Genomic DNA, 17,920 nt, shown 5'->3' on the forward strand with positions numbered 1-17,920 from the left:
CTCGACCTACGTCTACAATTGAGGAAATTTTATTTCAGGATACCTGAAGAAGGGTGCTTGCACACGAAAACCTACATAGCTTGAATATAACTTGGTTGGTCTTCGAGCAGCCAATGGACTCAAATTTTGCACCACTGCCTCAGACCAACACGGCTCCCCACCTGGATGTATTTTATGTTGTTAGGACAATAAAATAAGTTGGGGAAAGATAAACAAGAGTCATATGTGTATTTTACTTCATCCCCAAATGCTGTTTTCCCCCTCCCCCACCAATTAACAAGAAAAAAACATGGGTATTGCACCTAGGATTTCCATAAAGGTTGTATGTCTAAATGCCGATATATAATGTGCGAGTGACCCTGAGGACACAGGGTTACTGAGTATATATAAATCAACTGGGTAGGTTGGCAGATTGGATGGATGGATGGATGGATGAATGGATGGAGATGAAAGATGAAAAGAAGAATGGATGAATGGATGGATGGAGATGGAGATGAAAGATGAAAAGAAGGATGGATGGATAGATGGATGGAAATGGAGATGAAAGATGAAAAGAAGGATGGATGGATGGATGGATGGATGGATGGATGGATGGATGGATGGGGATGGAGATGGAGATGAAAGATGAAAAGAAGGATGGATGGATGGATGGATGGATGGAGATGGAGATGAAAGATGAAAAGATGGATGGATGGATGGATGGATGGATGGATGGATGGATGGATGGATGGAGATGAAAGATGAAAAGAAGAATGGATGAATGGATGGATGGAGATGGAGATGAAAGATGAAAAGAAGGATGGATGGATGGATGGATGGATGGGGATGGAGATGGAGATGGAGATGAAAGATGAAAAGAAGGATGGATGGATGGATGGAGATGAAAGATGAAAAGATGGATGGATGGATGGATGGAGATGAAAGAAGTAAAGAAAGATGGACAGATGGATGGATGAATGGATGGAGATGAAAGATGAAAAGAAGGATAGAAGGATGGATGGATGGATGGGGAAATGCAGCCTCCCTCAATATTAAAAAGGAGTTTCAAAAAAGGTTCTACTGTCTCAACTGGCATCCCTTAGTAACACCTTTGTTAAATCTGTGGGTTCAGAGTTGGACATACATATTGGGAGTGATGTGAGCTCTTTTTTAAGACCTCAGCATGGCACACACAGAGCTGAGAACTGAACCAAAAACTCAGCAAAACACCCCAACGTATTTACACAGCCCCACAAGAGAGCTTCCTGCCAGTCAGTTTCACTTTAAACTGACCCGATCCCGCAGGTGAGGTCTAGCCATGCATTGGTCACTTCCATGTTGGCTAGGATCCTGCCTTGGACCTCAAGCTCGGTCCTCGGCAGGGCAACAGACACAATAACCCTGCCTTGAATCATCGTAGTTCTAAACGCTCCGCCATTCCAAAGACGCCCGTCCCGGAATCCAATTCTGACCCTCCGAAAATAACTCATTCGCAGATAGGGGGAAATGAAACGAGGCTTTGCCTGTTCTTGCGGCCGGCCTCTTTGTTTTGTTCCCCCCGAGTCTTTTGTGCTTTACGATTAAAAATAGTGGCGGTTATAGAACGACGGCTCACCAACGGAGAACAACGCACACGGACAAAAAGGAAGACGACGGTATTGCATAACTCTGAGATCAGGCGTTGGGTTACTCACTAGAAGCTGTTCTAGAACCCGAGGTTGTCTTACAGAACAAGCATCCGTTGTTACTGAATGATTGTGTTGTTGTTGTTATTATTTAGATTTGTATGACGGCCGTTCTTAGATACCGGCTCGCAGCGGTTTACAATATTTCATATACAAATCGATGCATTAAAACACGAAAATTCCCCATTAAAAGGCCCATAAAACAATAAACTCACAACGATGGCGTTACAATGTTTAATGAACTGTTTCCCACACAGGCTCACTGAATGGTCAAAAAGGCAGGCAGACGAATGAATGAATGAATGAATGAATGAATGAATGAATGAATGAATGAATGAATGAATGAATGGGCATAGGGTGGGTTGATCTGGGAATGCAGGCCAATACTGGCCCCTATCTAATACTGGCCTCTATCCCTAGAGGAGAGGGGGTCCGATCTTAACCCCGAGCCACCACCTGGCCTCAGTCAAATGCCTGTGCGTACCACCAGTGCTCCCATGTATAGGAAAGAACGGGGCACAGAACCTGTAGTTGTTCTGGGGCATGATGTCTCAGAGGAGTCCCGTCTAAAAGCCAACATCCCTCAGGGCATGCCTTCTCTCGGGACAGGTCGCTTGGTGTCGTCTCTGTATCAGGAGGGAGCGAAGCATCCAGCTGCCCCCGATGCAGAATGATGACAGTCATTGGGCCTACCCTACTGTAATATGCAAGCTTTGCAATGTGCATAATGCAAACACAGGGGGCATTGTAGAATATCCTACAGGGGGCATCGTAGAAGATGTTAATATGACATAGAATAGGAACTTCCTGATGTTTTTCAAATACTCTCCTCCAGGATCCTGGCTTCCTGCTCCTTAGAGCACCCTTCCTCCCTGCTGGCCTCCAGAACAGGACTCGTGGATGCAGAACAACAGTTAGACAGTCAGGCTATTGGGACTCTCTCTCCTCTTCCTACACAAAAGCGACATCGATAACATGACATAGCCCCCACTGTCCCCAACCAGTTGCCAGGCTAGGGCAGGCACCTGGAGATCTCCTGTTCTCACAATTGATCTCTAGAGCAGTGGTCGCCAACCTTTTTATCACCAGGGACCACTGAACGCTTGACAATTTTACTGAGGCCCGGTGGTGGGGGGGTAGTTTACTCCTCTACTCTCAACCACTGCCCTAACGCTCTCTGATCGCTATAGTAATGTTTAAACATCCCTTCAAAATAAGATACAGACATGCCACAACAATGAACATAAGGAACATTTTATTTTCATGGAAATTTTAACTCATGACAATGACAAATCAATGGGAACCCTGAGCTTGTTTCTCTGCAACGAGATAGTCCCATCTGGGAGTGATGGGAGACAAGGACACCCAAAGTGTGTTGTAGAGGGCCGGGGGGGTGAAGTAAAGGGCCAAGGGGGGGGAAGGCGTCCTTCGGGGCCCACCTCCAATTAGTCAACGGACCACATGTGGTCCGAGGCCCACAGGTTGGGGATCGCTACTCTAGAGCAGGGGTAGTCAACCTGTGGTCTTCCAGATGTTCATGGACTACAATTCCCATGGGCCCCTGCCAGCAACTGCTGGCAGGGTCTCATGGGAATTGTAGTCCATGGACATCTGGAGGCCCACAGGTTGATTACTCCTGCTCTAGATAATCAAGATCAGTTCTCCTGGGGGGAAAATGATTGCTTTGGTGGACTCTATAGTACTAGACCCCACTGAGGTCCCTCCTCAAGATCCAATGCCCCTCCCCCCAAAAAATCTCCATTCCCAATCCAGTGTTAGCAGCCCTGATGAATATGCGTATTTCTCACTCTGCTGAGGGCTTTGCAATTGGAAAGCGTAAAGGATTTTTTGCTGGTTTTAGGATTTTGTTCACGTTTACTATTTGGGGATTATTTTATTATTGGCGTTTTCATTTTGGAATCTGATGCGAGGCACCTTGGCCCGTTGGGCTGAAAACGTTTCCGACAAATGCGTTCCTACCCCAGCCATCTACCTCTCTGGCACAATCCGGGTGTGTCACTCCGTTTGTTATTAAGTCGACTTACAAACGTCCTTTTAGGAAGATGGATCTCTTTCCCACTTGGCCAAGGACGAGATGATGTTATGCTTTAGGCAAGAGGCCAAGTCTCAGATGCGCTTCCAGGCATCGGCGTACGGAAGAACATACATTTTTATGGAATCCAGGTATTCAAGGACAGGCCGGAGACTAGACTTCGGAGGGATGAAGGGTTCGCTAGGCCACGCGGAATCATAGTTTCCTGGAGTGGGAAGGGGCCATCGAGTCCCACCCCCTGTTGAAGGCGGGATCAACCTAATACATCCAGGAGAAGGATCTGTCCAGCCGCTGCTTGAAGGCCGCCAGTGAGGGGGAGCTCCCCACCTCCTTAGGAAGCCCCTTCCACTGCTGAACTAGACTCCTAGAATCCTAGAGTGGGAAGGGGCCATCCAGGCCATCTAGTCCCACCTCCTGCTCAGTGCAGGATCAGCCTCAAGCATCCAGGAGAAGGATCTGTCCAGCCGCTGCTTGAAGACAGCCAGTGAGGGGGAGCTCCCCACCTCCTTAGGCAGCCCCTTCCACTGCTGAACTAGACTCCTAGAATCCTAGAGTGGGAAGGGGCCATCCAGGCCATCTAGTCCCACCTCCTGCTCAGTGCAGGATCAGCCTCAAGCATCCAGGAGAAGGATCTGTCCAGCCGCTGCTTGAAGACAGCCAGTGAGGGGGAGCTCCCCACCTCCTTAGGCAGCCCCTTCCACTGCTGAACTAGACTCCTAGAATCCTAGAGTGGGAAGGGGCCATCCAGGCCATCTAGTCCCACCTCCTGCTCAGTGCAGGATCAGCCTCAAGCATCCAGGAGAAGGATCTGTCCAGCCGCTGCTTGAAGACAGCCAGTGAGGGGGAGCTCCCCACCTCCTTAGGCAGCCCCTTCCACTGCTGAACTAGACTTCTAGAATCCTAGAGTGGGAAGGGGCCATCCAGGCCATCTAGTCCCACCCCCTGCTCAGTGCAGGATCAGCCTCAAGCATCCAAGAGAAGGATCGGTCCATACGCTGCTTGAAGACTGCCTGTGAGGGGAAGCTCGTATTTAGCGTACAGTCCACAAATGCTCCCAGGACCCCCAAACAATTGCTCTCCTGAAGGATTTTAAAGGCCTGTTCACTATTTGCAATAGTACATTTAAATGATGGGCAGAAAACTACGGGATGGATATTAGGACAAAATAGAATCATAGAATCATAGAGTTGGAAGGGGCCATCCAGGCCATCTAGTCCAACCCCCTGCTCAACGCAGGATCAGCCCAAAGCATCCTAAAGCATCCAAGAAAAGTGTGTATCCAACCTTTGCTTGAAGACTGCAGTGAGGGGGAGCTCACCACCTCCTTAGGCAGCCTATTCCACTGCTGAACTACTCTCACTGTGAATTTTTTTTTCCTGATATCTAGCCTATATCGTTGTACTTAGGCTAGATATCAGGGGGGAAAATTTCACAGTCAGAGTAGTTCAGCAGTGGAATAGGCTGCCTAAGGAGGTGGGGAGCTCCCCCTCACTGGCAGTCTTCAAGCAGCGGCTGGACAGATCCTTCTCCTGGATGCTTGAGGCTGATCCTGCACTGAGCAGGAGGTGGGACTAGATGGCCTGGATGGCCCCTTCCCACTCTAGGATTCTAGGAGTCTTGTTCAGCAGTGGAAGGGGCTGCCTAAGGAGGTGGGGAGCTCCCCCTCACTGGCGGTCTTCAAGCAGCGGCTGGATGATCACTCATCAGGGATGCTCGGGGCTGATCCTGCACTGCACAGGGGGCTGGGCCAGATGACCCCTACAGACCCTCCCAACCTTACCACTCTGTGATCCTACCTATTTGCTAAAGGGTTGAGTTCAGGACACTGCGGCCCCAAAACAGGAGACATCAACACCAAACCGAAAGGCCTCGGATGACGTCTGCGGCGTTCCGTTTATTAAAATCTCATTGTCTTCCAACCCCTTGGAGGATTCGATAATTAATTCTTCCTTTTGCACACAGATTCTTTGGCTACTTGGCCCCTTTCGTAATCACCCCAACCGGGCTGCCGAGAGCAAATCTAATGAGAGCTTCGAGCAGCCAGATGCGTCCTTCGGCATTGTGACGGGAGATGCGTCTCCTCGGCCTACAGCAAAGCCAGCTCGCCGATGGATGGAGGGCCTTGTATTCACGGCAGGGGCGGCATACCGTTCTCTGGCCTTGAAAGACGGCCTCTGCTGTAATGGACTTCTGTGCCACCCCGCGTCCTCTTTTGCTTTCTCTTCAGATGGTGAAATCTCATTGGGACAAGAAAAGAAAAGAAACTCAGCTTCAAGGATAGGCTAACGGGATCCAAACCTGTTGAAGCTGAGAGGGAGAGAGATCTTGGGGTCGTAGTGGATAGCTCAAGAAAAGTGTCACCCCAGTGGGCTGCAGCAGTGAACAATGGAAAAACCCAGTTAGGGAGGGAGTCGGTGTAAAGAGGCCGATATTGTAACGAGGAAGAAGAGATTGTTTTTATCCTATGCCTTTCACTGCCAGGAGGAGTCTCAAAGCGGCTTATATTCACCTTTCCTTTCCTCTCCCCAAAACAGATACCCTGTGAGGAAGGTGAGGCTGAGAGAACGCTGATATTACTGAAGAAGAAGAAGAGTTGGTTCTTATATGCCGCTTTTCTCTACCTGAAGGAGGCTCAAAGCGGCTTACAGCCACCTTCCCTTTCCTCTCCCCACAACAGACACCCTGTGAGGGAGGGGAGGCTGAGAGAGCCCTGAGATTACTGAAGAAGAAGAGTTTGTTCTTATATGCCGCTTTTCCCTACCTGAAGGAGTCTCAAAGTGGCTTATAGTCACCTTCCCTTTCCTCTCCCCACAACAGACACCCTGTGAGGGAGGGGAGGCTGAGAGAGCCCTGAGATTACTGAAGAAGAAGAGTTTGTTCTTATATGCCGCTTTTCCCTACCTGAAGGAGTCTCAAAGTGGCTTATAGTCACCTTCCCTTTCCTCTCCCCACAACAGACACCCTGTGAGGGAGGGGAGGCTGAGAGAGCCCTGAGATTACTGAAGAAGAAGAGTTTGTTCTTATATGCCGCTTTTCCCTACCTGAAGGAGTCTCAAAGTGGCTTATAGTCACCTTCCCTTTCCTCTCCCCACAACAGACACCCTGTGAGGGAGGGGAGGCTGAGAGAGCCCTGAGATTACTGAAGAAGAAGAGTTTGTTCTTATATGCCGCTTTTCCCTACCTGAAGGAGTCTCAAAGTGGCTTATAGTCACCTTCCCTTCCTCTCCCCACCACAGACACCCTGTGAGGGAGGTGGCGCTGAGAGAGCCCTGATATTAATGCAGAAGAAGATTAAGAGTTGGTTCTTATATGCCGCTTCTCTCTACCCAAAGGAGTCTCAAAGCAACTTACATCCTCCTTCTCTGTCCTCTCCCTACAACAGACACCCTGTGAGGTAGGGGAGGCTGAGAGAGCTCTGACAAGACTACTTTGTAAGAACAGCATTATCAAGGCTGTAACAAGCCCAAGGTCACCCAGCTGGCTGCATATGGTGGAGGAACGGGGAATCAAAAGCAGCTAGCCAGATTAGAAGCTGCCGCTCTTAACCACTACCCCCACGCTGGCTCCTTATAAGGAATCAACTACATATTTAGAGTTTAGAAGAAGAGCTGTTTTTTTATAACCTGATTTTCCCTGCCCGAAGGAGTCTCAAAGTGGCTTACAATTGCCCGCCCTTCCTCTCCCCAACAACAAACACCCTGTGAGGTAGGTGGGGCCGGGAGGGCCCTGACAAGACTGCTCTGTGAGAACAGCACTATCAGGGCTGTGACAAGCCCAAGGTCACCCAGCTGGCTGCATGTGGAGGAGCAGGGAATTAAACCCGGCCTGCTAGATTGGGAGCTGCCACACTTGAACACTATATGCTTTAGGATGCTTTGGAAGGATCCTGCGTTGAGCAGGGGGTTGGACTAGATGGCCTGTATGGTCCCTTCCAACTCTATGATTCTATGATTCTATGGCCTGTATGGCCCCTTCCAACTCTATGATTCTATGATTCTATGGCCTTTATGGCCCCTTCCAACTCTATGATTCTATGATTCTATGATTCTATGGCCTGTGTGGCCCCTTCCAACTCTATGATTCTATGATTCTATGGCCTTTATGGCCCCTTCCAACTCTATGATTCTATGGCCTGTATGGCCCCTTCCAACTCTATGATTCTATGATTCTATGGCCTTTATGGCCCCTTCCAACTCTACGATTCTATGATTCTATGGCCTGTATGGCCCCTTCCAACTCTAGGATTCTATGATTCTATGGCCTGTGTGTCCCCTTCCAACTCTATGATTCTATATCATGCTGTACAGATCTAAGGTGTAGCCTTATTGGGAATACTGTGTCCAGTTCTGATCCCCGTATCGCAAAATGGCCACTGCAGATCTGGAAAAAGTACAGAGGAGGGCAAACAAAATGATTAAGGGTTTGCAGCACCAATCGGTTATAGAAGGCTAGAGAATCTGGGACTTTTCTGATTCGAATAGAGACAACTGGGGGGGGGGGGAAATATGATAGAGGTTTATAAAATCATGCACGGAGTGGAGCGAAGATAACATCTGTTATCACAAAGATAACATTTTCTTCCTCTCCCAAAATACTAGAGCTCACGGGCATGTGATCAAACGGATGGGTAGTACGTTCAGTACAGATAAAAGGAAATACTACTTTACATAGAGTGATTAAAACGTGGAACTGGCTGCCAGAGGATGGTGTGATGGCCACAGGAATAAACAACATCAGGGAAAGGCCTCAGCCTCTGTGCCCTGTGCCCGGTCACTGTGTAAAACAGGATGCTGGACTAGATGGGTCACCGGTCTGATCCAGCAGGGCTTCTCTTATGATCTAATGAGGACCTCGGCCTCCCTGCCCTGTTGCTGGCCCTCCAGAGGAACTGGCTGGCCCCTGTGTGAGGCAGGAGGCTGGACTGGATGGACCCCTGGTCTGACCCAGCAGGGCTCTTCTGATGTCCTTAGGAAGGCTTCGGCCTCTCTGCCCTGTTGCTGACCCTCCAGAGAAACTGGCTGGCCCCTGTGTGAGAGAGGAGGCTGAACTGGAGGAACCCCTGGTCTGACCCAGCGGGGCTCTCCTGATGTCCTTAGGAAGGCCTCGGCCTCTCTGCCCTGTTGTTGGCCCTCCAGAGTAACTGGCTGGCCCATGTGTGAGACAGGAGGCTGGACTAGATGGACCCCTGGTCTCATCCTGCAGGGCTCTTCTGATGTTCTTAGGAAGGCCTCAGCCTCTCTGCCCTGTTGTTGGCCTTCCAGAGGAACTGGCTGGCCCCTGTGTGAGACAGGAGGCTGGACTAGATGGACCCCTGATCTGATCCTGCAGGGCTCTTCTGATGTTCTTAGGAAGGCCTCGGCCTCTCTGCCCTGTTGTTGGCCCTCCAGAGGAACTGGCTGGCCCCTGTGTCAGACAGGAGGCTGGACTAGATGGACCCCTGGTCTCATCCTGCAGGGCTCTTCTGATGTTCTTAGGAAGGCCTCAGCCTCTCTGCCCTGTTGCTGGCCCTCCAGAGGAACTGGCTGGCCCCTGTGTGAGACAGGAGGCTGGACTAGATGGACCCCTGGTCTGATCCTGAAGGGCTCTTCTGATGTTCTTAGGAAGGCCTTGGCCTCTCTGCCCTGTTGTTGGCCCTCCAGAGGAACTGGCTGGCCCCTGTGTGAGACAGGAGGCTGGACTAGATGGACCCCTGGTCTCATCCTGCAGGGCTCTTCTGATGTTCTTAGGAAGGCCTCAGCCTCTCTGCCCTGTTGCTGGCCCTCCAGAGGAACTGGCTGGCCCCTGTGTGAGACAGGAGGCTGGACTAGATGGACCCCTGGTCTGATCCTGCAGGGCTCTTCTGATGTCCTTAGGAAGGCCTCGGCCTCTCTGCCCTGTTGTTGGCCCTCCAGAGGAACTGGTTGGCCACTGTGGGAGACAAGATGTTGGACCGGATGGACTATTGATCTGATCCAGCAGGGCTCTTCTTATGTTCCCTCCAAAACTGCATGGGTCTGGTACATCTCAAACTTGGTGTCTTTCATCTGTAAGGACCAGTACTCTGAGCATTCATCTTATCAAGCAGTGGGTGCGGGGAACAGAGGAGAGGAGGCTGCCCAAACAAACCACTCAACCCTCCTAGATAGGCCACCGGCCTGATCCAACATGACTTCTCTTCTGTTCTGGGGCAGTGACTCTCTGTATTCTTGGTGCTGGGGGACCACAGTGGAAAGGCTTCTGGAGTTCTGGTCCTGCTGGTGGATCTCGTAATTGTACCTGGATTTTGGCCATTGTGTGACACAGGGTGTTGGCTTAGATGAGCCCTTGGCCAGATCCAACATGGCTTCTCTTCGGTTCTTAATGTTTGTTTTAAATAACCCGCAGACACAGAAGTTTTCAGCCTACTTTCTCTTGACGCTCGTGCATCATTTGTTGAGCTCCACACCACAACGAGAGCTGTAGGTCCGTCCCCACCTCCGTAAGACGGCCATGCAGGAAATTACAAGTTCCAACTCTGCCTGTCCATTATAGTGGGGAAAAAAGAAAACCATTCCTTCCCCGGCTTTCCCAGCATAATTAATACATTCCAGTCCCCTGCAATTATATTTCTAGGACCACAACAAAAGCACACGCCGCTGCCATCTTGGCGCGCAAAGCCCATGCTGTGGTTAGAGCCGCTATTTAGCCCTCCGTTACAAAAAAACGCGTTTCCAAGGTACGGATGTGTCAGTCACGCAAGAATCACTTTGAGGTGCCAATTGATGCCGCGTGCAAAGAAAGCCCAGCCTCCCACTTGACTCGGTTTTAAAACCTACCCTGTTTATTAATAATTCACATTTTTTAAAAAGCTTCGATAAATATATGTTTGCATGATTGTCTGTGGCAGTTCCAGCAAGCGTCGACGCCCCCGTGCGCGGTGGAAGGAGAGGAGCTGTCATTTCGACGCCCGAACTGCTGCTTGTCAACCGAGCTGGGGGTTGAAAAGACGAGAGCTTTTGCAACGTTCTTATGAAAGGTGCTCTCTCCCCCCTTTTTTTTTCCCCCTCTCCCGAAAAGAAGAATATTGGCATTTATGTAACCAGAGATCTCTGTATATCAGAGATGAGAACAAAGGAGCACAAAGAGCTGCCTTATTTACATGTCTCTGCAAGCGGGTATTGATGTGCGGAAAAGGGAATAGTTTTGCGCTCCGCCGTCGTTCTTCCAGGGTCTCGCTCCCTCCCACCTATCTTGAAGATTCACAAGAAACTGATGACTCTTGAAATTTTTAAACCGAGGCTAGATAGCCATATGATGGAGAGGTTGATTCTTTGAAGGGAAAGGGGTGGCAGGTGACGGTAGATGAACGACTGGGATGTGAGTGTCCCGCATAGTGCAGGGGGTTGGACTAGATGACCCAGGAGGACCCTTCCAACTCTATGATTCTATGATCTAAGAACCACCAGGCAGTCTGATAGTGGGCTAGATATTAACTAAATTGTCCAGTGGCAGAATCTCTTCCGGCTGCAACCCACTGACCCCTCACACCTCTCCACAGAATCTACACACACCAATTAGGAATGATGGAGCCCCCCGATGAGTCCTTTCTCAACTTTTTTACCATTGAGAACCCCCTGAGGTTTTCTTGGGGCTTCGAGAAACCCCAGAAATGGGGCAATGGTGCAGAATATGGTTGGGAAGCAGAGCTGTGGAAATGCCCACCACGCCCCCCCTTACCACCCTCTCCAGGCCCATCATGGGCCATTTGAGGACAGGGGAGAGCAGGTGGACATAACCTGCTTTAGGATGCTTAGGGCTGATCCTGCGTTGAGCAGGGGGTTGGACTAGATGGCCTGTATGGCCCCTTCCAACTCTATGATTCTATGATTCTATGATCCTGCGTTGAGTGGTCACCTGATAAATATCTAAAATTTATAACAATTTAGTTAACTGCCACCCATTCAGGAAACCCTTCCAGGGTTTCACAAAACTGAGAAAGGCTGCCCTATGGGATGCTTATTTGTCCCACTAAAATAAGTTTCCTTCCGCCAAGTGACTCCCACACACACGCTAACCAAAAAGCCAAAGAAAAGCCTGGCTAAGCTGATGATCCTTCCCAGAACCATGAAACCCTATCCATTAAAAAAAGATTAAATGGTTTCTTCGCCCTCCTTCCACTGACACTGTCTCTCCCCCTCCCATCCGATGGTATTCCATAAGCTCTGGTTGGCTTGCGTTTGCATGAAGCTATTGAAGGATTGGTTCAGAGCCCTGGCGGAGAGGCAGGGCTTTTGAGGACGAGTGCCCTAGGGCTATGATGCTCTCCAACCCCATTGTCCATTACAACCTCTCTCAAGCTCAGATGTCCAGGTAGGTTAGGCAATTGCAGGTTTAAATCTGTCTCCGTCTCACACAGCTTGTGCAGTCCTAACTATCCATCGTCACCCTTCCCCCAGTATTCTATTGCCTCCCAGTGGCTGCATGCCAAGAAAGGCAGAACCAGACCTATCCATCACAGAAACCCTAAGGAACCTCAGGAGGGAGGGTCTGCGGTAGGAAGAGAGGGATTGCTGGAAATTAGCCAGCTGCCTGGAAGCAGTGACAGGATGGCTCAAGCAGAGTCGTCTGAAGCTCGACCCTTCAAAGACAGAGGTCCTGTGGCTGGGCAGAAAGGGTCCAAGCAAGGAAGCGCACCTCCCCAACCTGGACAGAATGCAGCCAGGAACCTGGGTGTGATTCTTGATGCCTACCTCTCAATGTAGGCTCAGGTCATGAAAGTAGCAGGGCTGGCATTCTGCCATCTTCTCCAAGCCAAACTACTAGTGCCTACTTGGCCCCAGAACACGTAGCCAAAGTGATCCACGCAACAGTCACCTCTAGACTGGACTTTTTCAACTCACTCTATGCAGGCCTGCCCTTAATCTTGATCCGGAAACTATGGCTAGTCCAGAATGCAGCAACCAGGGTCTTCATAGCAACACCAGGGAAGTCCCACATTCGGTCCATTCTCCAACAGCTGCACTGGCTTCCAGTTGAATTCTGGATCAAGCTTAAGGTTCTGGTAACCACCTTTAAGGCCATATGTGGTCTGGACCCAGCGTACCTGGGACCACCTTCCTGCCTACACCCCTCAGAGAGCCTTCCTTTCCACCACCTCCAACTGCCTGTTGGTCCCTGGCCCCAAGGAAGCCTGCCTGACCTCAACCATGTCTAGAAGCTTTCTCCATCCTGGCCCCCAAATGTTGAAACGAGCTCCCAGAGGAGATCAAGGCCCTAACAGAACACAGCAAGTGCTGCGAATGGGAGCTGCTCCACCAGGCATTTGGTCGAGGTCGACCTGAATCAATCACCTTCCATTGGCACCCGAGCTTCCCTCCCGTGAAATCCACCGCAGATTCGTCCAGCCCACGGGGCCATCAGTATGCTGTAGTTCAGGGGTAGTCAACCTGTGGTCCTCCAGATGTGCATGGATTACAATTCCCAGGAGCCCCTTCCAGCATTTGCTGGCAGGGGCTCCTGGGAATTGTAGTCCATGGACATCTGGAGGACCACAGGTTGACTACCCCTGCTGTAGTTGATGTTCTCACCATTGTTCTACTGTTCTATCATATTGTTATCAATATATTGTTACTGTTTATTACTAAGTTATCTGTATAGTTTCTGCTGTTTTATGCCAACCACCCTTAGCATCAGGGGAGGGTGATATATATCAATATAATAAATAAATAAAATAAATAATCAATGATTGCATTTCGAAGGCCAGAGCTGCCTTGCATGATCTGAGCAGGATCACCCGAGACCGCTCTTGTGTTTCCAAGAGCAGCCGCCCACACGCCTCCGAAAAGCTTGGAAACAGGGCGATCGCTATCTCCTGCTGTTGTTGGCTTTTGTGCCCAACCTGCTCTGTTACCTGGAACTGCGAGAACAAGCCTTTGGAAACGGAGACCTCAACAGATAATAACTGCGACTCAATCCCAAACCGGGTTTTTGCAGAGCGCATGAACCATCTGGCCACTGGGCCCGACCTGGGCATGCTCACCAAACTGCTCTGTTTAGGGTCGCCGATGCTCTGAACAGCTACGCTCTCGTGCCTGATTGGCAAAAAAAGGAAAGCAAGGCTTTTCCCCATCATGCCTGGGGGGGGGAGAAACATGCTGCTGATGTTAAAGGGAAGAAGGAAAGAGGAAAGAGGAAAGAGGAAAGAGGAAGGAGGAAGGAGGAAGGAGGAAAGAGGAAAGAGGAAAGAGGAAGGAGGAAAGAGGAAAGAGGAAAGAGGAAGGAGGAAAGAGGAAAGAGGAAAGAGGAAGGAGGAAAGAGGAAGGAGGGAGGAGGGAGGAGGGAGGAAGAAGGAGGAAAGAGGAAGGAGGGATGAGGGAGGAAGAAGGAGGAAAGAGGGAGGAGGGAGGAGGGAGGAGGGAGGAGGAAGGAGGAAGGAGGATAATTGGTTCTTATACAATGCTTTTCATTACCTGAAGGAGTCTGAATTACCCTCCCTTTCCTCTCCCTACAACAGACACCATGTGAAGAAGATGGTGCTAAGAGTGCTCTGAGAGACTACACTGTGAGAACAGTACTATCAGAGCTGTGACAAGTGCAAGGTCACCCAGCTGGCTGCATGTGGGGGAGCGGGGAATCAAACCTGACTCGCCAGATTAGAGGCCGCGGCTCTTAGCCACGACACCACACTGGCCTGTAAAGAAGAGCCTGTGAAAAGAAGAAGATACTTCTAGCTTCCTCCCATTGTCAGAGTAATTGGCACAGCAGCGGTGCACAACCTGCTTAAAAAGTCGATAAAGGTTTATTTAGGAACTAACATACTGGACAGAAAGGAGGAGAGACGGAGATAGGTTCCTAATGACATCTATACACACTGGATCATGGACTCAGTGTGCTTTTGAGGCTGGATTTTCCTGTGTGAAACAGGAAAACCTACTTCGAAAGTGCAATATCCAATGCATGCAGAATGAGCCTGAAAGAAGAAAGGGGGGAAATTGCACAGCAATCTGGAGAAAGACAAGGACCTGTCAGCCTCTTGCCATTTGCCAAGAATCTATGATGAACATGTATCAGAAGAATATAAACTTAATCCTATGGTGAGATGTTAGTGTAGATGGTTCACTCTCCAAATGGTTCTATGGTATCCAATATACAGAGGTCTACAAGTATTAGCATGTAGACTCGTATTTTGGATACTATAGAACCATTTGGAGAGTTAACCATATACGCTAACATATACTAACATATCACCATAGGTTTAAGTTGTTGTTGTTAGGTGCGAAGTTGTGTCCGACCCATCGCGCCCCCATGGATAATGATCCTCCAGGCCTTCCTGTCCTCTACCATTCCCCGGAGTCCATTTAAGTTTGCACCTACTGCTTCAGTGACTCAATCCAGCCACCTCATTCTCTGTCGTCCCCTTTTGCTTTTGCCCTCGATCGCTCCCAGCATTAGGCTCTTCTCCAGGGAGTCCTTCCTTCTCATGAGGTGGCCAAAGTATCTGAGTTTCATCTTCAGGATCTGGCCTTCTAAGGAGCAGTCAGGGCTGATCTCCTCTAGGACTGACCGGTTTGTTCGCCTTGCAGTCCAAGGGACTCACAAGAGTCTTCTCCAGCACCAGAGTTCAGAAGCCTCAATTCTTTGACGCTCGGCCTTCCTTATGGTCCAACTTTCGCAGCCATACATTGCAACTGGGAAGACCATAGCCTTGACTAAATGCGCTTTCGTTGGCAGTTTCTTCTGATGTACACAGATACAATTAACACATTTTTACAATTTTCAACAGTGGGGTGCAAAAAACCTTATTTAGTCCGTTCTGGCTAGTTCTGCTCCTGAAAAGTGTTCGTAATAGCAGGATCCTCAGCCAGCAAAATGGGACCTGTCCTCAGAGAGACACACGGTAGGATTCTCCGATATCCAGGGGAGGAACAAGAAATATTTGCTGGCTGAGGATTCTGCTATTATGAACACTTTGCAGGGCCCGCTAGATGTGACCTGCATCCGACTCCCGGGGTTCACCTTGGGAAGGTAAAGGTAAAGGTAAAGGTATCCCCTGTGCAAGCACCGGGTCATGTCTGAGCCTTAGGGTGACGCCCTCCAACGTTTTCATGGCAGACTCAATACGGGGTGGTTTGCCAGTGCCTTCCCCAGTCATTACCGTTTTCCCCCCAGCAAGCTGGGTACTCATTTTACCGTCCTCGGAAGGATGGAAGGCTGAGTCGACCTTGAGCCGGCTGCTGGGATTGAACTCCCAGCCTCATGGACAGAGCTTCAGACAGCATGTCTGCTGCCTTACCACTCTGCACCACCAGAGGCTCTCTTGGGAAGGTAGCCCCATTTTAAAAAGTGAGTTCCCAGACGAGAGCTCCTTTTAACTGCATTACGTGGGCCCAATTCTGGTGGGGACCACCATAGTGGGAGGGGCAGAGGCTACCCTGCCTCCCCCCACACATATTCTGTTTTATCCTCCTTAACTTTAGAAAGCTTCTGCTTCGAAAAATGTATTGGTTTCCATGGTGCCACTGGACTCAGATCTAGCTGTCTTCCTTTGAATCAGTGCACATCCAAGGAAGGAAAACAGAACAGAGAAAAGCGGCATATAAGAACCAACTCTTCTTCTTCTTCAGTAATCTCAGGGCTCTCTCAGCCTCACCTCCCTCACAGGGGGTCTGTTGTGGGAAGAAGAAAGGGAAGTCGAATGTAAGATGCTTTGAGACCCCTTCGGGTAGAGAAAAGTGGCATATAAGAACCAACTCATTATCTTCTTCTAAATTTAATTTTTGCTCTTTTTAGTTGATAACAGTGTGTTTGTTTTGAACCAATCTACTGTACTGGACAATTTCATCGTGTGCCTTATCTTGCGATGGCCTAAGGCCTAGAGCAATAAAATTTGACTTGACTACTACAAACTTGTATAAAATGCTGGAGGACATTCATCCGAAGGGATAAACCCAAAGAGTGTGCTTCTAGAACTCAGAAGGCCCTGCTTTTCAGTGCTGCCAGATCCACCATCGGTAGCCACCCAAAGGAAGAGAACCAGAAGGAGAGCACCCATCACCAAGCAGAAAGCATTCAGCAGGAAGACCCAGACATTTCCTAGAGGCACCCTCCAAAAAGGATAATAATAGCGATTTCAGACTGTGTTCCACACAAATACAATCACCGTTCAGCCAAATAAGATGGAGTCTCAGAACCAAGGGACAGCAGAGCAATTAAAATATCTTTATATGAGTCATACCTATCTTACTCTATAATTCATGGGTCCCCCAACATTATGCCTGTGGGCACAGATTTTGTGACACCCAGTCAAGTGGTGTTTTTTTAAGAAAGTGGGCGTGGTCAGTTACAGCTTTCCCCCAGCAAGACTTCTGATTGGTCACTGGAGATATGATTGGCGGTCCAGATTTGCAAAAATGTTGCTTTGGCAGCTGCCGAAACAACCCAAGGATCTTCCCTGTGCGGCTGAAGGTCAGCTGCGGCAGCCATTTTGGAGCTGGCCCCGCCTCCTGCAGCAGCCATATTGCGCCTGCATCCCCCCCAGGCTTCCAAAGGAACCCACAGGCTCAAAATGTTGGGGACCCCTGATTTCAGTCAAAGCCCAAGTAAGGTCCAGAAGTTGATGACAAAGCTGTTATACCGAAGCGCTTACCGAGTCCCTCGTGAACCCCGGACCTTTCTCGGTAGTTCTTGCGCTTCCCCCGTGGCTCCAAGCAGGGGAGCCCCCCGATATTTGCAAAGCAGAGCTTCTTGTTGATGAAGAGGAACAGGATGGTGAGCAGGATGATGAAGACCCCGACAGCGGAGAGGAAGCCAATCGCTTCAGGGGTAACTGGAGACAAAAACACACAGAAGAGAGCAATGTGTTAAATTGGTCCACTTTCGGGGGGAGTGGGTGGGGAATCTATCCATGGCGGCTGCTCACGGGCCACTCGTAGTACAGCGTGTTCTCAAACGTGCATTTCAACGAAATTTATTGCATTTCAAATATCCTCAGGTGGCCTACGACACAAATGAAACGGCAGGCGAATGAAAGCAGCCCTTATAAAACCCGTAAAAGCCGGTTTAAATAAACACCATCAGGACTGCCCTTAATAAAAAGGCCCTCAATCAAAATGCAACCCGAAATAAATTTGTTTTCTGGAGAGGGATAATGAAAGGGGCAGGCGTGGCTCCGCGGAGAGACGGTTGCAATAATTGCGGGACTACCAGAGAGCCTCTTGTGGCGCAGAGTGGTAAGGCAGCAGACATG

The 17,920-nt window shown here is 49.6% G+C and overlaps 1 protein-coding gene across 2 annotated transcripts in view; it reads right to left on the reverse strand.

The window, feature by feature from the left end:
• Nucleotides 1-17,920, reverse strand: part of SYT16 (synaptotagmin 16) — a 110,632-nt gene that overhangs the window by 49,936 nt on the left and 42,776 nt on the right. For both annotated transcript variants that reach the window (XM_077323914.1, XM_077323913.1), the window contains exon 2: nucleotides 17,321-17,500. In XM_077323914.1, coding sequence (XP_077180029.1) covers nucleotides 17,321-17,500 — 180 coding nt within the window. The remainder of the gene's footprint in view (nucleotides 1-17,320; nucleotides 17,501-17,920) is intronic.

Source organism: Paroedura picta, chromosome 2 (assembly GCF_049243985.1).
Source record: "Paroedura picta isolate Pp20150507F chromosome 2, Ppicta_v3.0, whole genome shotgun sequence".
NCBI lineage: Eukaryota > Metazoa > Chordata > Lepidosauria > Squamata > Gekkonidae > Paroedura > Paroedura picta.